This window comes from Molothrus aeneus, chromosome 10 (assembly GCF_037042795.1).
Source record: "Molothrus aeneus isolate 106 chromosome 10, BPBGC_Maene_1.0, whole genome shotgun sequence".
Taxonomy (NCBI): domain Eukaryota; kingdom Metazoa; phylum Chordata; class Aves; order Passeriformes; family Icteridae; genus Molothrus; species Molothrus aeneus.
This window is the reverse complement of record NC_089655.1, coordinates 13,262,192-13,284,186: the sequence shown is the minus strand read 5'-3', so window position 1 is coordinate 13,284,186 and position 21,995 is coordinate 13,262,192. Positions and strand designations below refer to the sequence as shown.

The 21,995-nt window shown below is 38.8% G+C and overlaps 1 protein-coding gene across 14 annotated transcripts in view; it reads left to right on the top strand.

Annotated features, from left to right (window-relative positions):
* DLG1 (discs large MAGUK scaffold protein 1) overlaps positions 1-21,995 on the top strand; it is a 140,958-nt gene that overhangs the window by 36,139 nt on the left and 82,824 nt on the right. For 11 of the 14 annotated variants that reach the window (XM_066557030.1, XM_066557028.1, XM_066557026.1 and 8 more), the window contains one exon: positions 14,274-14,438. In XM_066557030.1, coding sequence (XP_066413127.1) covers positions 14,274-14,438 — 165 coding nt within the window. Of the gene's footprint in view, positions 1-9,148; positions 9,356-14,273; positions 14,439-21,995 lie in introns of those variants that run through there. The other 3 variants (XM_066557031.1, XM_066557029.1, XM_066557025.1) reach the window with 2 other exon arrangements.

Genomic DNA, 21,995 nt, shown 5'->3' with positions numbered 1-21,995 from the left:
ATGTTTCAACTAGCAAGATTTATGATTCTCTCAAAATTATACAGAAAAGTAATGCTTTCTGCTTTTCTTTCTTTTTTTCTAAGCTAGTAGTTTTGTTCCACTTGGTGGTTTAAAACCTTCTATAATTTTAGTTGAGGTTCTATTTTCTAGGTGTTTTAAAGGCAACAGAGGGGAGGAAGAAGTGGAGAATGACCTACATTAGCTATAACATGCTGTCACATTCACTCAGGTATTTGGGTCCTAACTGAAGAAATTTCAAAGCTGAAGTAGGGTGTTATTTTCTGTAGCATCTTGCTAAAACATACTAAGAAGAAATACTCTGTTTTGAACAGTTGTGCAATTAGTTTACCAACAGCTGCTGGTGTTTTTTAAGGACTGGTGCTTGCCAGGACTGTTGCCCTAGATTCCTGCTGAAATGCTGTGATTTAGAAATCTGTATTAATACACAGAAGCTCCGGGGTCAATAAGTAACACTGAGTCCAGGATCAATATTTTGAAACTTTGCTTGTGGTCAGGGAAATGGCACTTGGTAATAATATAGTATTGAATACATCATTGCTTGAATTCTTAGCAAAGTTTGGCTCTAATTTGACAGTAATTTTCACTGTAATTATCTAAATGCTCATTATGTTAATGAGCATTTAGATAATTCAACCTGCTATAAGAAAATGTGATTTGAGATTCCTTTGTGGAGCTCAAGTTCAGATCAAGTAACAGTCCTCACACTTCTTGCTTAAGCTGTTCTGTCATGGTGATTCAGTTGTAATTTGTGGTTTCAATTTTTTTAAGTAATAACTTTCACCCCCCAACTCTATTTTTCAGTCTGTTAATTAAGGTATTTCGTCCTTATTTGTAAGTTCTGAAACTGTTACTGTACTGGTTACTGTATTAGTGAACACTCCATAGGAGAATGAATCTGCTAAAAGTAGCAGAAATACTTTGAAAAGTACTTTTGAAGAATTGGAGACAAGTGATACTCACTTATTAGCAGTGTCAGTGCTACACTGAACTGCTTATGACTTCTCCTCAGCTCTCCTCTTTACTTTGTAGTTTCCCAGGAAGTGGCAGTAGAGTCAGTGACCTGCAGGCAATAGCAGCCCTCCTTACCTGTTATCAGTTAATTACAAAGTGTAAATCACCAGCACCCTTAGCATCTGGATTGGATAGAGATGACAATTGTACTCCTTGCCCATAAGAGGATTTGCATTTTAAGATGGGGAAAGTGATAGAGTTGCAGTGAATTAAAACTGTAAGCTAGCAAATGCTTTTTTCCATTGGAGTCAAAAAGTAGCATTATGAATTGTTTCCCATTCAGAGGAAGAAATCTAAACATTTCTGGTTTTGAAATGTTTAGATTCATTAGAATGATGTAAGAAATAAACCATTGGCATTTCTGCTTTAAGCATTGTACCAACTTTGTTGTATGAAAAAGTCTTTTTGAAAACAATTGTTCTAAACCTAAGACAGTCTTCTGTGTATTCAGAAATGGATGGCAAGTATTTGAGCATCCACAGAACAGCACTGCTGTTGAGATTCAGTCCTGATCTCAGCAGATTATTTTATAATTGAGATGTGATCAGCTTTCACTGTTTTTAAAACAGCAGGACTGAAGGACTGAGTTGCATTTGTCTCTGGGAAGAACCTTCTCACTGTCTGCAGGGGGGGAAACCCCCACTGGTACGAGTATTGTGCAAGCACTGCATCTCCTGGCTATGAGTGGTTGTTAGACTCATCTCTTTTCTGCTCTGCTGCTTTGATGTAGCACCAAATATGTCAAATCACAGTCTCTTCTTGATGTGGTGTTAAGAAGCCCAACAGCAGTTGAGATGAATCTGGAGTAGTTTGAGGCTTCACCAGATAAAAGACATGTATTATTAATATATTTTCTCTCACTCATTTTCACTTGTTTTTTTACCAGTCTGCCCTTATTTTTTCAGGGGAGGCACAGATGCTTTGTTAATTCTTTGTGAATTATTCAGCAGCAGATCTACTTTTTGTGGCTACTTTGCACGGACCATTTAGAAAGTATTCCACTACTGAAAACTGCTTCTCCTGAAGGGACTTGTTCAAACAGATAGGATGGGATGAATCAGATTCTGAGCAATTCTACAATAACTGAAGGATCTTTACATGTTATCCATACTGGAATAAATCTCAAAGGTGTTGTCCCTCTTTCCTCCCATCACACTCCCCCTCCAAGAGTTCTGCAGGACAGTCTTAATCAAACTAGCCCTCTGTTAAAACCCAATAGGTGCAGAAGGAAAACCATGTTTTGGAGGCTATGCTTAGCCTAGTCAGCCTGGGCCCTACAGGGAACAATCCAGAGTGGAATCACATCCTTGCTCCAGCCTGGTCTTGACACTGTGGAGAGCAGTTCCAGCTAATCACACCCTGCTGGATTTAATCTTTCCCACTGAGTATAGCCTTGAGAATATAACCTTGCTTGGCTGATAATTGCCACTCAAGATTAGAGTCCATCCACATCACATAGTGAATGGGTGAAATCTTCATTGAAGGTGTGGGGAAGGGATGAGGCAAGGCTGCAAAGCTTTTGGGTCTTTCAGGAGGGCTTTTATAGTTTAGCAGTTTTATCTTTGTGATTCAGTGTCTGTTGCTCACTAGAAATCTTTTTGAGAGTCCCATGGAACCATTTAGGGCTATATATCAATACTTTTTCTCCTGTATGGACAGATGGAACCAACACATCAAAGGCAGCTTTAGATTAATCACATGCTTTGACTCAGAATGATTTCAGTAGTAGTGTTTTTTTGAATGCGAAGATCTCATAGTTTTTAATACTAAAGGACTTTTCAGGTCAGACTGGTAGCAGGTTTGGCTGGGATGGAGTTAATTTTCCTCTCAGCAGCCCATATGGTGCTGTGTTTTGGATTGTGACAAACTGTTGATGAAGATGCCAGTGTTTTAGCTATTGCTGAGTAGCACTCACACCATGTCAGGGCCTCTCACTTTCTCACTCTCCTGCCCTGGCAAGTAGGCTGGGGGTGGGCAAGAGGTTGTGAGGGGATACAGCTGGAGCCTCTGACCCAAACTGACTGAAAAGATGCTCCATATATTAAAATCTCTTGCTCAGCAATAATTTAGGAGGAAGTGGCTGTTGCTGAGGTTGGCCATTAATCTTCTGGTGGTTAGTGATTTGGCTTGCCTTACTTGTATGTGTGGTTGGTTGGGTTTTTTTTTTAATTATTTCCCCTTTCACTTATTTATCTTGACCTATGAGGTTTCTCCTCTTGATTTTTGCCTTTCTGATTCTCTCCCTCATTACTCTGGGAGAGAGTGAGTGAGTGGCTGGTTAGATCCTTACCTGTCATCAACCTACCACAGACTGTTTCTGGACATGTTAAATATGTTTGAAGCAATGTAGTACATTCTGATTTTAGGAATTTTCTAATTGAGTTCTATTCTAATCACAGTACAGTTTATTCAAGATAGAGTAATGTTTTTGCTTTTTTTCCTCATTGAGATGTTGCCAATGAAATAATTGTCTGCAGTGAATTTAACAGAAGGTCAGATAGGTGTCTATCTGCTGCATGTACAGTGTATTTATTGGATCAAGCTTCAAGTATGGTAAAAGGAACCATTTCTTTTCACTCATTTCCTAGTCTGTATTGAAGATGTTCTCCTGACTGTGGTGGTTTCCATCTAGGAAAAAATAACATTGACTTTTGGCTTTCATAGAAGTCATACTATCCAATTCTGTGACCTCTCTCATTCTCAGGAACTTCTTGTGTGAAAACCAAAGATGTAAAGCATGCTCCAGTAGTGCTAAAATACTTTGAAAACATCAGAAGAAAAGAAAGATGTTTCACTCAGGGCATTTTTAATTCCAAAACATGCAATGGCTTCATGCCTGTCTTAGAAAACAGGACTACCTGTAACTTTCTGCCAAGGTATGCTGTTTTAATAGAAACATATAGCATTTTGCTAGACTTTCTCCCCTTTGATATTCTTAATCCTTTCTTTTTCTCATTATATACGTTCTGCTTGTTCTTGCTTAGGTAGCCTTACCCTCTCACTTGTTTCCTGTTCCTGTGGTGGGGATTTCTTGGTGTTTATTCTATGCTTGCAACCTACTTCTGAGAAACTTGCACATGATTGATATCCTCAGAGACCTCTATTCCTCCAGTCAGTTTGGCTGAAGTTAAACTGTAATGTTAGAATTACTAAGAGGCAGGAACTGACAGATGAATGATATGACTAAATATCTTTGAAATCACACTTGGAATATGTAGGACCTTTATTCAGTGGTAATTGTCAGGAAAGTCTGTTTTTCATGAAGTTTTGCTTCTGAACACTCCTCAGTCTGTCACCACATATTTTGAAGTCTGATTATTTTTGCATATAGAGGACATGATAATGAAGACACCTCTTGGTTCTATCTCCAGTATGGCATTATATTTTCCTTCTCTGTTTTGGACTGAAAACTCCTAAAGCAAGCTTATACAAATGCCCATAGTGATGGTCACTCAGCTGGGAAGGGAGACAGTCTTGTCTCTTTTTTGGCTTGGCTTATCAAGCCTTTGAAGGACCTCATTGGAGTGATGTCCCAGATCTGTCTTATATGTAACAATTTAAGACTTGGAATAAACTGGGAGAAGAATCACAAACACCCACTGAAAAGTTTCTATTCATAGGACCTATTCTGGGCTTAAATGCCATTGCAGGGCAAGTTTAAAAACAAAAAAGGCAACTATTATTCAGCTTCCTCTTTCCAAAGTAACATTTCACATTCCTTCTGAAGTTAATAAGGCTGTGGTATTCTTCAAGGTTTTGGAAACTTAATACACAGACAGGTGTATTCTGCAAATTTTTATATGAGTGTTAAGCTTGAAAAGAACATATACACATCAGCATTCTGAACTGGATGTGCAGTAGTGGCTGCTGGTTTAACTCCTGCTGGTTTAAAACCTGCTAAGCTGACAAAAACATGTTTCTAAATGATGGAGACCTGTTAAAGATGCCCTTTAGATGGAGAATTTCAGCTCACAGTGTTTTGAGTTTATAAACCCCTTTGCCTGAAAGAATGGTGCAAATGATTTTTTGGCAGGTCAGGAGCATGCAGGAACAAGCAGTACATTTTTTGGCTACTCTGAAAAATGGCTTGGATGGTCATCTGATACTTCAAGGGAGCAAGAACTGCAGAGCCAAAGAGCTTCCTCGGTGCTGATGGATGCATTTTGCACCAGACATCAGTTGTTCTCAAACTAGTGCTCAAATTTCATTTGCCTTATAGAAATTGCTTATAAAATTACTATTCCTTGAGTAAGAAATAAGTACAGGCATTACATTAGAGCTCTGTGCTAGTATGGGGTAATCTTAAACCAGCATCCAAGCTGTTCTGCAGAGCTCTTTATCATTTTGGAATTCTGTGTACCCTTTGAAGACCTTACAGACTACTATTATGCAGAAAACAGGATAAAATAAGTTTCTTAGATTTAAGTAATTCTAATGATAAGAAGTGCATTTTAAAAACAATTGGTTTGTATTACATATCCCAGAAGTGTACCAGCTCAGGCTTCTGGGGAAGGGCACCTAAGCTTGAGTCCCAGCAGCCTGACAGGTGCCTGCAGTGGTATTTGAGGACATGCTCTGTCTGAAGACTTATGAAGCCTTTTCCCCTTTGGTTTGGCAGTCTGAACAGTTGGTACATTTGTCAAGTTAGACCTTCACTACTCATTTCATTGAAAGCTCCTGGCCTTGTTGCTTATGAGATTGCTGTTTCCTAACCTGTGTTGGATACAGGTGGAACACATGGATCAATGAAATTGGTGCTACTTGTGTTCCCTCAAGAATAGTTGGCAAGTGCTGAACTGAAGCATTAAGTCTCTATGAAAGTCTCATAGTGTGGTTTTTTGATGCTATATAGCTCTTGTTTCTCTCTATCCAATATTCTTAGCGCTCAGGGAGCTTTCTTATATTAAGACAACAAAATTAGTCTTGCTCACTAAATGAAGATCATAATGATGTGGGTATTTTTATTATGCATGTGGGAGCCATACATAAAGATAGGTTATTGTCAAGTAAACATTCAAACAAAGCCTGAAATAAAGAAAATTCATTTTAGGTAGTGTTTTTGTAAGGATGAAACCAGTTATTTTCACTCAGAACACTTCTGAGGAAACATGGAAATGGTGAACTCTGACTGTAGGAGCTTTTATGTGATAATACAAAATACAGACTAATGAATTGGCAATGAGAAGTGATAGGTAGTTAAGGCCATATTCTTCTAATTAATGGCTTAGTCATTGTGTTAATACATTATTTTTTGTGTTTTGAAATGTTAATTCAACCTTCCATTTGAGTCAGAGCAATAATTAAGTGTGGATATGTTTCTGTAGAGCTCAAAAGTAGACTTGGAAATCTTCTGTTTCATATGTTTCTCCATATGAGAACATACTGTATGTTCATATTTCAGAAAGATTTATGCTAACAACTTTTTTTAAAGCTTTTGGGCACAAATAATTGTTTTGAACAAGTGAAACCATTACAGTTAAATCTCAGGATTTAGTCAGCAAAATATGTGAGAATATATTTTAATTTTATAAGTTTAAACATTGTATTTTTAAGCTTGTGGGCAGGCAAATGTGTAAAAATTTCATCTTTGTATGAAGGCCAAAATGATTTTCTAGTGTAACCAATTTATTTATCTACAGCTGCAAATATATGGCTGAAAGATTCAGATGTTTTATTTGGTCTTCATCAACAATGTAGATGTAATTGCCTGAAGTTACTTAAGCTTTCTCTTCCTTATTGTATCTTACTGATGGAATCCTTTGTGGATGTGTAGCTTGTATCTTCCTCTTATTGATTCTTCTATGCCCACGGCACATTAGAGCTTATATTTTCTGCATCACAAAAAGCTATTTCTGCAACATTCAAGAACTGCTTTTGGCTCTTTGACTTTATTTGTTGTCATGAAATTGCCATGCATTTGGCTGTGTGTTATTTCAGTGAGAAATTATGTTATTACAATGTGATTAGAGGTATGGAAGTAAGATGGATTGTTGTTCCAAAGTGCATGGAAAAGGTTGTTTTGTGGGATAGGAACATTGTTGTGTTTGGCAGGAGACAGCACTCTGTGCCTGAGTTCCTTGCCCTTGCAAGTGTTCCACGTGTGGTGTTTGAGTATGAGCTCAGTTGTGCTCTGCCCTGTTTGTTCAGTCAGGAGTCCATTTACTGGGACCCCCAGCCAGCAAAAGGGACATAAAGGGGTTTTAGGTTCCTCTGTCAGCCTTTCTACGTAGGGCTACCTTTGGATATTCTTGCAACAAAACCATAATCTAACTTAGACTATTCTAACAAAGGAGGTACATTTCTGGTTTCTTTACACTCTTTGTTTCTTTTTTTTTGTGACACTTAAGTTCAGGGTTGGATTTTTTTCCTTTGGTCCTGCCTATATTGCTGCACTCACATGCAGAAGATGATCTGCAGTGGGAAATCATGTCTAAGGCTTTGTGGTGAAAAATTTTAGGTCACAGCACACAATGGAAAGAAAACTATGCTTATTAATGTGGAAATACTGTCATTGGTAATCCTTGGAGAGTCTACCAACAACGAGGTCCTCATGCAAATGAAGTTTATTTTGAGGTTTACTGTGGGCTGAGTTACACATTTTTTCTCCAGACATCTTGCCTTAGTTTTGGTTTCGTCAATCTGCACATTTATATGAAGAACACTGTCTCAGTATAATTCATGAAGTTACTAGTTTGTGAGCTGGAAGTGTGGATGCAGTTTTACACTACACTAAACTTGCTACCTCAGGGGTGCTTATCAGGTAAACCAAAGGAAGTAAAAGGGAGATGACAAAAGGCTGCTACAGGTGAAAACTTAAGTGAACAGTTATGTCCTAAAGAGAGTTCTTTACAATACTGCTTAATGCAATATAAAATAGAAATGATGGCTATTGTTATTTTATTGAAGTTTTTTGCAAAGGCATGTTAGCTTATGCTACAAGAGCAGCATAATTGCAGAGGGCATGTTTTGGATCAATTTCATCAATTTCTGTAATGCAGTTTATTAAAAATACATGAATAGATTGACATCTTGCAGAGACCCCTGGACGTGTAAAAAGGGAAATAAAGTTTGAATCTTATAGGGCTTGATTAAAAAACAAGCCCCAAACAACCCATTAAAAATTTTTGCATCTTAAATTTGTTAGCACACAACAAAGAACAACAAATTCTTTTTGTTGTTCTTAGGAGTTGTTCTCTCTCTAAGGAGACTATGACTGTATTTACCTCAGTTCTAAGGAAAAAGCTTTTTACTTGAACTCTTTTAAGTGTTCCCATGTACAGTTGTTTGAAATGCTTTACCAAGGGTTCTTTATAATCAAGTGGATGCATAGTCCAGATTGTTTGTGATTTCACAATGCTACTGGGTAAAAATAGCAGTTTCTGATTTTATTGTGTTGAAGTTGGAGAGTATTCATGTATTTCTGTACTGTTTCTTTATAACATTTGGTAGACCATTAGGAATTTTACTCAGCAGGTTAAAGACCATTTGTTTGATGTGTCAAATAACCTTGAATTTTTAATGTTTGAAAATGAGGATTAAATATCCCAGAGCCATTCATTTTGTGGTCTGCTGACACTTCCTTGAAAAAGCTAGTGTAAATTGCAGATCAGCAAATTCCCTGCTGTTAATCTTACAACGTCCCTGGTTTTATAATTGCACCCAGCTGATTTCAAAATGGGCTTTCACATGCTCATTGGTGCAGTGCGAAAGCACCTTGCAGGAAGCATTGGCTTTCTCTCCATCGGGCCGTGTAACGAGTCCCTTGCTGCACCATCTCGCCCCTCCCCTAAGCAAGCAGCGCACAGAGAGCAGGGGCTCTGCTGGAGTTGCTCTGTTTTCATGGAGGAGATAGCAATCCTTGCACTGCAGCAGGTGGAGCTGCCTTGGATCGAACCCGGGCTTCTGGCTGAGAGCATCTGAGTGTTACTTTGGGCCGGGAGACAGTTGTCGCTTCAAGCTGGCGCTAACGTAATTAAATTTAAAGCTGACTCAAAAATTTTAAAAATGGACACAGGATTTTTGCTTTGCTTTTTTTATAAGGTCTGGTTTCTAACGTGAAGCAACATTTTTCCTGAAGGATTCAACCTATTTATATAAAGGCTTATTTTTGAACACTATGGACCTAGATTAAATGTCAAAGACAGGCAGCAAGCAGCGCTTACAGAGGCATTTTTCTGGAATCTCAGTCACGGATCGATTGAAGTGCACAGGGTCTGAAAAAATGTCTCCTAGCATAAAAAACTTGGATTGTTTTTCTCCGATGCTATGCCACTGTAAAGTAGCGTGTACCAACAACACAATATCTTTAATGTTTGGATGTAAGGTGGGTCTATAAAAGGACTTTCCTGGAAATGTAAGCTGCATTTAATGAATGATTGCCTTTGTGTCTAATGTAACTGTACCTTAAATTTCTGGTTAAATAAGTGTGTGTTTTGTTCCATGCCTTACTCAATTATCCGAGCTCTTAGTGATGGAGACATAAGTAATGAATTATCATGCCTACTGTTTAAAGATCCCTTTGAACAACATTTTGAATTTACTGAATGCCGCATGTAAAATGTCGTCATTCTTCATTAATCAGCATTAATCATCATGTAATCAGTTTATTGCACTTGGCTTTCATTTTCTTCAGCTGTAGAGAATTAAATACACAAGAGACTTGCACTGAGATACAGGGCTGGAAATGCCTCCTGACATCATTTTGATGGAAGCAATTGTTAGTGGCAGGTTTGGGTTTAACAGTGCCCTCGGGCATTTAGTCATTTTAGGACGACATCAACTGTTTAGGTTTCAGAAGAATAAAACATACATAATTTGGTAATCACCAGAATGGTAAACAGCTTATATTCAGTGTTGTGTCAAAAATCTTTTTTAAAAATTTCTTTTCAGTAAAATTAACACGCAATGTCAAGGATATGAGGAGACTGTTAAGTACTGGAAAGCCACTTGAAAATTAAAGGGATACATGTATGAAGTTACTTTTGAGGTAGAAATTAGGAAATCTTTGTCTCTAAAACTTTATTTATATATTCAGGGTTTCCAAGTCATATTTATTATTTTTAACAAAGAATATTTCAACTAGATTTTATTTTATGAAGTGGGATCAGTTCTGTGTGTACATATATACTCACATATATGCATGTGTGATGCATTTATATTCACATGTATATATACATATACGTATCACAAAATCTCGATGCTGAATAAATGTCAGGAGGGAGGAATTTAATTTTTATGGCTCTTTTGATAGTATAAATATTAGAGAACTTCAAGTTGAATGCTTTGTTTCCAGGAAGGAGACTTTGCCTTGTTGTGAGTTTGCTTTTTCTTCCTGTGTCCCAAGCATTTTTAAGTTGGAAATATGTACCTATTTATTGCTGCCATTTGGAAACTACTTCATATAACACTAAGATTTCTTTTCTTTTTGTGGAACTGCACACTCCTTATTTCTACAATATGCTCATGTTTAAACAGTGAACTTGGGAAGAAAGGCGTGGGATGAAAATCCTCCGGGGCTGGATTTTGCCCGTTGAGCTGCAGAGCAGGGATGCTGTTCACTTTAAGAGCAAACTAAAAATATCCAGCGAGCACGCAGGCAGCACTTGGGGCATGGAGCGGCGGGGCCGAGCGATGGCGGCGCCCCCCCGTCCCCGCCTTGCGCGCCCCCCCTGCCCGGGCGGGGGCGGCCGCCGGGGGGCGCTGCAGGCGCCGTGTTCGCCTTCACGGCGTCCTTGGGCTGCGCGCCGGCCGCGGGCACGAGGCACGGGGCAGGGGCAGGGCGGCCGCGGCCTCCCGAGCGGGGAGCGCTCCCCAGGGGCCTCTTGGAGTGCCCTGGGCTGTTGGTGCCCAGGCCGAGGCACCTGCGGATAAACACGGCTCGCTGCCCATCCCCAGTGCGTGCCCGCGCTCCCTGCGTGCTGCCTCCATCGTTCCTCTGCACTGCCCGCATCCCAGAGAACGAAGGGTTTCTGTTTGAACAGGGACAGGGAGATACTGCACCAGGCACTTGGCAAGTTTTGAATAAAAGTTGTAGGGCTGGATAGTACTAAGATAAAATGTTCTTGTCCTCTGAGAAGATACAGCCTTTGTCATCTAAATATTTACTTAGTATTCAATGTGAAATAGTAATGCAGGGTACCTGTACCAGTCCTTCACGTAATGTAGCAATCTCACACAAGTAATCACACAAAATAGTGTTTTCAATTTTCCCTTTTGGCCACATGAAAAGAACATTCACAATCTGAGGGTTCCTTCTTTATTCTCTTTTCCTCAGCCTTCTGGAATAGGTGAACTTTATTACAAATATTTCAGAGTTTTGGTAAATGTATATACTAATCTTCAACTGTTTTATTGTTTCTGGATGTCCATGACATGAAGCATTACATAAATAAGTTTAACAGTAGCTGTGCATTTTGACATATGATGGAACACTGTGACCTAAATAACCATGTTATGAGCACTTATATTCAAGATACAATGTCAAACTGACACTATTCAAGAAGGGTGAAATGCCTTATGTCTTTGTCATAGCTCTAGTTACTAGAGAAACTTAGTGCTTTTGTTTGAGAATGAAGCAGTTAGTTACTCCAAATACTGAACTTATGTTTGAAAAAGCAAACCCAAAGATCAAACACCTTCTTCCAATATTGCAGATCATTCAGTTTATCATTTGTTGATGCCTAAGTGGAAAATAATACTGAATGTCCTATTCCATGATCAGTGAAGAAGTTCTAAAAAGACAGGAACACTAAAATTTTTCTTTTATTAAGTTTCCTTTGTTTTTCACAGCCTTTTAACTTACCAGTCTGAATTGCTGTTTACCTGCAAAGATATTTTATTTGGCTTTCATAGTCTTCTTTTTTTTTTTTTACAAATAAGAAGTTTTCAAGTTGGCTTCAGTTCTGCAATAGTGGGGCATGCCTTTAGTTTTGTTTCCTTTTTTTCCTTTGGGTGGAAGGCACTACTATTTTTCTAAGCACTAGTCTCTAGTTTAGCACTAGACTACAGGAAAGACTTCTACAACATGCATTAGCATCTTTAATATATTATTAATTTTTGATTAATTTTGTTTAGCAAGGTATGTAAAATTTTCTCTATTGTTGCTTTTGTTATTAGAGTTGTTGGAAGTTATTTTCTGCTGAATGGTGACAAGAGTTGTGGAAGCTGGGGAGATGTGAGAGCTGTAGCTATTCAGTCCTCTCTACCTGTTTGTTTTTGACATTGCATCCAGGTCATTTTTTGCAGGAGTGGGAGTGTTTCATGTCAAACGGTGCTTCACAGTAACTTCAGTTGCTGGAATGATCCTTGGAAGGGTCCTTTCAGATTTAGTTTAACTGGTACAATGGAGAAATGATTAAAAAAACCAAGTATTTAAACTAGGGGAATTGTGTGCAAATGATCTAAAACTACTTGGTTTCATCATGCTGCCTATTCATACTGCCTCAGAAAGGGTCTGGCCCTGTGAGCTTCTGCATATTTATCAAATTCAAATTGTTAGATTTACTTATTCCAGTCTTCTTCTATTCTTAACCTCTTTGTAACCATGGTTGGACCTGTACAGGGAAAATGAAAACTTTCCCCAGGGACAGACTGTAAGTCAGACTGTGCTTTCCTGGGATTTGTTGCATTGTTGTTGGAAGTGAGCAGTGACTTGGGACTTGTATGGCTGGTGGGTGGGGAGGACTAAAGTCTGGAGAAGGAAGGGAGTTTGAAATATTTTCTTTTAAAAATATAGAGAAGAGACTAGGAAGACTCAAGTGAATCTCTTAGAATGGGTTTCCTAAAACTTTTCTGTGCTTTTCCTATGAACAGGTGTTCTCTGTTTTGATAAATGGCACTATAAAATGGACAGAAAATCCTTGTTTTTCCTGCATATTGTTTCAGATACTTTGTTTCTACTTATTTTTTGTCCAACTTTACTAGGCCTGAGAGTTGAAGCAAGGATGTTGGGGGCCTGAAAAATTATTTCACTGTGGTGAATTGGGTTCATTTCTGAGTTTCATCTCATGAAAACTAGCACTGATTTATTAAAGTAAATGGATTTTTCAGTAGTTTACACCAGTGAACATAGAGTTTGGTGACATTTCAAAACTTGTTGAGGGTATAATTTAGCCTGAAAATATCCTGTTAACTATGTTGCATCAGAAAAGAAATGTTTTAAATTAATTTTGACACACCTGTATTACGCAACAGAATCCTCTGGGGCAGTGTCTCTGTCAGAAGTATGTGTTAAATGTTTTTAAATCAAAGCTCAAGGTCTGCTAGGCATATTTTGGATCACAAGTACAGCCAAGTACAGCCTTCATTAGTGGAGCAGGCTGCTTTAAGCTCACTGAAGTCCTACATTCTGTAGTAGTGAGCTATTAAGTCTTGTGCTTCTCTGCTAATTAGTATTTTTAGAGAAAATACACTTGAATTGCTTCTACTTTACAGTTGGCTTAAGGGTGTGTTAAGGAGCTGATAACTGAGAGATCATTTCAAGCAGTTTCTTTGTAGTTTATCCTGTATATCTTAACTTTGTAATGTTGTAGGTGTTTCTGATGGAGGGAATGGATCTTTGTGGTAACCTGAAATAGAAATTGCATGTAACTCTTGAGGGGGTTAGAAGTTATGCACTGTTTGTCAGATACTGCCTTGCTGTAGTGTTCCTGTGCTTACAGAGAAATGGGTTACATGCAGTTATCTACTGGGTTATGATACATAAAAGAATTACCAGGAAAATGTCTATTTTGACTTTGGCTGTAGTATGTAGATCTTGGAATTTTGTTTAAAAGAGACCCTAAGGAAATAGCTTCTATCTTAAATATGCTTCAATAACAGGAATAACTTTTTTAAACTCCATTAAAATGAGTATGTGTTTAGAAAGTTTTTCTGTACCTTTAATAATATGACATGCTTTCCCTATAAACTATTATTAACTATTTATGTACTTGGGAGTATAGTAATGTGTGAAAGTGGATGTGCTTAGAAAATGTTGGGATGTTTCTTATGGACACAGTGAACCCTGCTGGGGTTTAGGTAGCTTTATAGTAATCCCAGGTGGGACTAAAAGGGCTGGAACATTTTTGGATGGGACCAGTTTTAAAATAAAAATGCTAATTAAAATTTTTATTTATAGATTTTATTGCTTTGAAGTTAGCAAGGTCAGAAAAACAACTATTTCTGTCTGACTTAGGTTTTCTGGATTCTTTTCTCATTTCTGTGGTGAGTTCTGCTGATCTTTTCCTATAATTTTTTTTCAGAAATACCGCTATCAGGATGAAGACACACCCCCCCAGGAACACAGCTCTCCACACATTGCCAATGAGGTGACAGGTCCAGAGCTGGTTCATGTATCAGAGAAGAATCTGTCCCAGATTGAGAATGTCCATGGATTTGTTTCCCATTCTCATATTTCACCAGTAAAGGTAGGCATTTTCAAATAGTGAACTGTTTTGGAATGCTCCTCCAGAACTGAATTTTGTGGGACAAAAAAATGTGTGCAAAACACCTCTTTCTATTTCTTATGGAACTGCTCAATTGTGAAATTTACTTAGTATACATTAAAGCATTGCTTTAGTTCCACACATTCTAACTAGAAGTGCATGGTAGTAAAATGACCAGAAAACAAATAAAGGTAACTAAAATTTTGGATGTAGTTTTGAGGGGCACTGAAGCTTGGGCTGTTGGTTTCATTTTGGATTTTCAGTCAGAAACCTGTAGATCAATCCTGACTTTGTTTCTAGTAAATATTTATTGAGGATCTATGTGCAATATGTCATAAGCCTAGTGCCATAGATGTCTCTGGAGTTTTTCAGCATGCAGCACCATTATTTGCAAGATTGCTTCAGTTACTTGAAGACAGATTTAAAGATTTAGACAACAAACTGAGTGTGAGGTTTGGGAGGGGGTATTAACAGGCAGGTTTATGTACAGTGTTAGTACACGGACATAGCTCAATCATGTTCTGAATAGCACAGTGTTTTTGTGTGTCAGACTAAATGCTGTTTTCTATAACATCTCTGAGTCTTCATGGCTGGTTTTGAGGGAAAGGGAGAGAAATTATTTGATACTGGGGAATGTTTGTGCTTTAGAGTGATGAGATGGGCTTACATTGTGGTAGGTTTACAGCTTGGTACTTTTAGCATGAATTGTTTGTGTGCTGTACAGTCCTTTGCAGCTGCAAAGAACAAATGCTGTTACTTGAGAACAGCCCTGGGGAGAAGAACCTGGGGGTGCTGCTGGATGAGAAGCTGGACATGACCCAACAATGTGCACTCATAGCCTAGAAAGCCAAACATGCTCTGGGCTGCATCCAAAGCAGAGTGGGCAGCAGGGGAGGGAGGGACAGAGGGGATTCTGCCCCTCTGCTCTGCTCTGCTGAGACCCCACCTGCAGTGCTGCATCCAGCTCTGGGATGGGTCCCTAACAAAGGGAGGACGTGGACCTGTTGGAACAGGCCCAGAGGAGGGCACAAAGATGATCAGAATGCTGGAGCAACTCTCTTGTGAAGACAGGCTGAGAGAGTTGGGGCAGCTCATCCTGGAGAGCAGAAGGCTCCGTGGAGAGCTTAGAACCCCATAAAGCAGCTGCAAAAAAGCTGCAGAGGGAATTTTTCCAAGGTCATGTAGTGGTAGGACAAGAGGGGGAATGGCTTCAAACTGAAAGAGGGTGGATTTAGATTAGGTATTATAAGAAATCCTTTCCTGTGAGTGCTGAGGCCCTGGCACAGGCTGCCCAGAGAAGGGGTGGCTGCCCCATCCCTGCAAGTGTTCAAGGCCAGATTGGATGGGGCTTTGAGCAGCCTGGTCTAGTGCAGGGTCTTTGAGCCTGTGGCAGGGAGTTTGATCTAGATGATCTTTAGGGCCCCTTCCAACCCAAACCATTCTATGACAAGAAAAAATGCTTTGAACCTAGTTATATTTCCATTTTTTTCAATTATGAAGAAAAATTTTGTTGAATGTATCACCTCTTTGTCATTGACTTGTAAGGATTCTGTAGAAGAGCCAGCTGTAGTGTGTGAGAGCATTTAGTAATTGTTTTCCAGCTTTTCTAAAAGTTTTAAAATGTATATGATGGTATTGAACCAGTGATCTTTACTTGTATCTCCATAATGAACTCTTCAGTATTTTTCCATAGTCTTCAGTTAGGCAAGCTGAATTCCTGAAGGCCTAATGAATAACCTTTTAGAAGTGGGCTATATTGCCCTCTGAAGAGCCTTCTGAGAATACTCATGTGACAAAGCTTTCATTTTTGGGAATGACTAGAGCTTCAAATTTTTCTTGCTTATGGAGTTAGACACACAGTAACACACTTTCATGTGTCTAATTCTCTGAATTTACTGATGTTCAGAAAGCAATGGAACACCTTTTATGTGCAACCATTAGAAATAAATAAAAGTCCTCTTTGGGGGCTTAAGGACAACTCCGTTTATTCAAGCTTTTCCTAATTCCTAGAGCAGTAAATCTTGCCTTTTAAAAAGCATAAGGGGATCAAAAAGGCAAAGAGGGGAGCTCTAAAACTGTCTGGAAGAAAGAAAACTATTTTTGAAATAGAATTAGGCAGAGTTTAGTATAGTTACAAAATAGGGTGAGGCCTTTTCAAAATACTCTGTGTCTTAGGTCTCTGAGGAGGATTACCATTATGTATCTCACATTGCTAAATGCTGGGAAATTATCATTCAATAGGGAAGAATGTTCATAAGGGAAGTATTACCAGTCAGTTTGTATTACCATTTTAGCATATACATGACTATTTTCAGGTAACTGCTCTCTGTTAATTTCAAAGCAATGTATGGTCAATTGAAATTGTTCAAAGCTTTGTTCATCTGAAAACTGATGGGGTGGGTGTTCAGTTGTTTTACCAGCATTTTGTATAATTTTGAATTCTGATGCTAATTGACTGCTGGCTTGCTTCTCTCCTGAAGAAAAAACCCAAGGTTGCTGTTGTATTATTAGCATAGCTGGTCTGCTCTGCTTTTGGTCTGATGATCTGCCAGGTGTTCATAGTTTTAGCACAGCTTGTGCTGAAGATCAATTTAGCAACAACAGCTCTGATTTAAGAGTGCTTTGTGTGATTTATTTGGTAGGTTGGCTTGGTGCACTGTGCAAGGACCAGGTCTTGGCTGATATACAAGGGCTCAATCAGCTTTCTTGAATAGTTTATTGATTAAGGAAACTAAACATAATAGAGAATGTTTTGTTTATGACATGAATAAAATAATAAGAGGAGTTTGTTTTTTGTTTTAAATATAAATGTTAAATGCACTTAAAATTTCAAATACAGAGTTAGTAGTTTGAAGAAATCAGTGGTTTTATGATTATGATTTATTTTGTTGCTTTATAAGCAATGTTGCAGAGGCCAGTAGAATTGGATTTTGAGGAATACCTTCTGCTATAGCAAGGTCTCTTCAGTATGGAGCAATTATATAAAAGAACAGAAGAAGAGCAGAATTTTGTTCCTGAGAGAAGCTTTCAAATACTCTAGGACTTAAAACAGCTTTTATAACTTGCTTGAACAGGTGGATGCTATTTCAAAGAGTAGTTTTGGATGACCAAAAATACAAATGTGTATCCCAAATTTTTAGATGGATGAGTATGTGATTGCTATTTATCAAATATTAAGTATTACAGTAAATGAAGGTGATTTATCTTCTTGACAGAGGAATGGGCTACCTCAGATTCAGACTGGATTAAAATATTGCATGTTTGCAATAAGCATAAAATAAGAGAGACTAGCTGTTCTGATTTCAAGTTTAAGTGAGGCTTACAGGTTTTGTCTTGTTAGAGAAGAGCTTTGTCATTTAAGAAGAAATGTTTACTTCCTGTGTGTCAAGTGACAAAGAAGTGAACTTGGCCCGGGAGATTGTGTGTCCTCTGTTCTTTAGTACTGTGTGAAATGCAACGCTAATGCTGTAAAAAAGCTTTTAAAAAAATATTTAATGGTAGAGAATCAAGAAGAAATAGTGAAAACGGTCAAACTTCAAATCCTTCAGCAATATTCTGTCCCAAAGTTTTTGAAGAATCTGTTCAGGTAGGCCGGCACTGGCACCAGGAATTGCTCAGTGTGGGGTTCCCATGGGAGGTGCCGAGCTCCGGACGCTGCGCTCTGCGGATCGGCCGCGAGGTGGCGCTGCTGCCCCGGCTCTGCTGCGCCGGGAGCCTCATTCAGCGCGGTGAGATCGCAGCCCTCGGAGGGACCGGTTTGCAGTTAAAATACGGCGTTATTGAACAGCTCCCGTCCAGGGAGAGCTGTCACAGGGAGGGTATGGGACCAAGCAAGCCTTTAAGCTGTGGAGTGGAAGCTGAAGTTTTCTATAAAGGAAAAAAGCTTTGAATAACAGGTCTTTACAGGGCTACAAAATAGTGGATCATGGTGCAATAAGACAAAAAACCCCAGTAATCTTTATTTAGAGCAGCCTGGGCATTACAGATTATTTATTTCATATATATGATGTAGTATGGTAATTCAGTATTTAAGTGTAGAACCTGACTGAGGCTTCCATATACTTCTGTAATATGTTTGTGTGTTGGTATTTGGGGCTGATATTTCACTGTTAGTGCAGAAGCTCTAAAGGAAACCTGTAATAATTTATAAGCTCTTAAATATAGCTTGTACTGGAAAAAATACCATGACTAGCATGATAAATCTTTATCTTGCTCTGAAACAAATTCTAAATATTGCAATATTCAGTGCATTTCTATTTTATCCATAATTCCCATTTGCAATTTGCATAAGTTCTTAAAAACTTTTCAAAGTAGTTGATAAGCTTATAAATAATATTCTCATGTGGCTGCATGTGGTAACAGGAAGCTAGACTTACTGGTTGGGAAAAGTTTCTGCTGTTCTTGTTCCTTTAATCAAATCTTTTTCAATGATCTGTCTCTGGAGATTTTTGCTGTAGCACCAGTCTTCCAAGGGTATGGGGAAAATGCCTGCACCTGTTTTTTTCCTTTCATGTGTCACAGATATGGACAGCTAAACAGAAGTGTTTTAGTTGGAACATTGTACTGGCTTTAGTCTAGTGAGGGGCCTAAAATTGCTTATTCATGCTATACATGAAAACTTTAATTACTGGCTGAATCGAACATCTGTAAGGAGCTAAAGACATTCTACTGGTTGAATATTTGGTATCTCTAGAACAGCTTTGTGCAACCCCCAGTGAAGTAGCAGAACACTAGGAATTGTGAGAAGTAGGTTTGGGTTAGTGGGGGAACTTTTTAATTTGTAGTTCCATAATCATAGACTCTTGTCTGTATTTCATGCAGCACAGTTGGCCACTTCCCTGTCCTCAGATGTTCCCAGGAATGGTCATCCCTGTACAGGGCAGTGCAGGGATTGGCATTCCCATTGCTGGCTGCCTGTTCTCCTCCTGCACAGACCTGTCCTTCTGGCTGAGGCTGTTGTATTCTGCTACAGCACTTGTGCTTCAGGTGATGCAGTAAAAATCCCACTTCCCTTTACCAAAGGGAACATGTGTATTAATGTTGTTTATCCATTTAAAGCACTTGGAGGACTCTTTTGTGGTTACATAAACTTATGTCAGTGAATAAAACTATGACTTCATAATATTATGACATTAAATGCAAATGAGTTACTGTTTTCCTGTCTCTGAACAATGAAATGCTTCAAACTGAGGTGAAATGCTGTTCCCTATTGAATAAAAGATTAACGTTTTACCCCCAAATTCTGATCAAAGGAATCTTTTTGCCCAGGGAATACCCTTGAGGCAGTAGCTGTGCCCAGTGCCAGTGCCCCTGTGCTTTATCTCTGCTTACCCCTTGCAGTGTCAGATCTGGGAGGAAATATTCAGGCTCAGTTTGCATTAGAGTGCAAGTAGTCTTTTATTAGAATAAAAGCAGTAAGACAGAATTTACCTCCTTTGGCTCTGTGAACCTCTGTTGGAGCTTGTGGTGGTGTATTGAGCAGGGATCACTCTACACCCTCACAGTTCACTGCTGAGAGAGCAGTAGGTTAGTTGGGTGTTTTATCTGACCTAGTGCTGTGTGCCTGTAGGCTGAGAAGTATGGCCTTCAGCCTTCCTCTCCTCTTGCTTAGAAGCAGCAGCTTGTGGTTTTGTGCCCCACATCCTGAGCTTTGTGAAGTGGGCACATAGTTTGAAAAAAAAGTCTAACAGTGTGTCAGCAAATTGTGTCTAATAGTGTGTTACCCAAACCTTTGCAGAGGCAGGCTTGGTAATCCTAGCACAGCAGTTCTGCTGACTGCATGCACTGTCTGTGAAATAAATATCTTGTGCCCACTCGGTGTATGCCTGCTTTTTTCACATGTTTAGTCATCTTTGGAAAAGTATTTCCAGGACCTAATGGTATTTAAGCTTAATGGTTTTAAATTAACCCTGATTTGAAACTGCTTATCTCTTAGTGCTGCAGTGCTGTGTAATAGCCCACTTACCCTGACTGTGGTATCACAGCAATGAGATGTGGCAAGGTGGTACTTGTTCTTAAAATAGCTTCCAGGAGGGAGAGGAAATTGGAACTTGCTCTCATTTCTGTACTGCCAAAACACGGTGAAACTGTTCTGAAGAGCAGAATCAATGAGCATGTGGTGAAATGAGAGATGAGAAAGCAATGAATACATTGCAAAGACAATTTCTGCTGCACAAATCCCTTAAAGCATGGGCTTAAAGATCATCTTGTTGATGTAGGTTTCTAGGTTTCCTTAGATGTACACAATGGATGCACTCAAAAAAAGATTATGGAGAAACTTAAACTGTCATGAAATAAAAAAAAAAAAATTATTTTGGGATTTAGTTGTTAAAAAAAACCAAAGCAAACAAAAATTCTCTACCAAAACCAAAGCAACAACAGAATGAAAGTAAAGGGTAAGGAGGAAGATTGCTAATCATGGATAGAGGTTACCAGAAGGATCTCGGAAGAACCTGTGTTCTCATTGCATCATCTAAGAGGAATAAGAGCTCAGGGTTATAACAGATTAATGGAATAATCATCTCAGTACTCAATTTACAGTCAAAAAGGCAAATGGAATACAAGGAATAATCAGTGAAGCAAATGGGAATAAAACTGCATTATCTTATCACTCCAGAAATCTCCACCATTCATTATCTTGATTAAGAAGGCAAATTTAGATACTCAAAGAAGAACAACAAGAATGGTCAGAGATAGAGGGCAGCTGCTGTGGAATGAAGAATGAACTAGTTTGACCCCTCCATTTGGTAAAGAGTTGACTCAGGAGATACCAATGAAGCTACAGTCAGTAATGCTGAGTGTTTAAAATGATGAACATGACTAGGGAATGGTCATTTTAGAAATTAAAACTTATATTCAAAACTATAGCAGGTAATAGTTGTTTTATAGCCTGTAAACACAGTGATCTACAGTCAGCCTCTGACTTTGAAATAATCTTTCAACTGCTGGTAGTCTTTTGGTTTCTAGCTATACCAACCAAGGTATCACAGCATACATTGCTTGTTTCTTCAACTGCAAACAAGCACCTTTATTTAACTCCTTCCCATTAAGCTGTATGGAAATAGCTGTTATATAAATGTGCATATTTACACATCCTTGCTTCAATGCTAAAAATCTCCTTTCCACGTGAATCCAAATTTTGTGCTGATAATATTGATAGGTCCCCTTCTTTTTATCTCCGGGTGTGTCTTCTCTCCAATCGGTTCTGTTTTCTCAAGTGCTTCCCCAGAAGTCTTTGGAGCTGCTGTTAAACCAGCCTTCTCTGTTAATTGGGAGAGTTTTTCTGCTCTCAGGAAGGCTAATGGTCTTTATGATTTGAGCTGTGTGGGTTCAGGGTTAGCCAACAGTCAAAGTAATTTTAACAGCCTCTTTGCCCCAGTAGATTTTCTTGTCCTGCTCCAGTCTGAGCAGGTAGGGGAGGTTAACCTGATGATGAAGATACTGTTTCTATTTAGAAATCAAAGATCAGTTGACATGTAATTTGCAAGTTGGGTTATGATTGTGAAAAGGTTGCAATCTGTTACTTTTTTCTAAATTGAG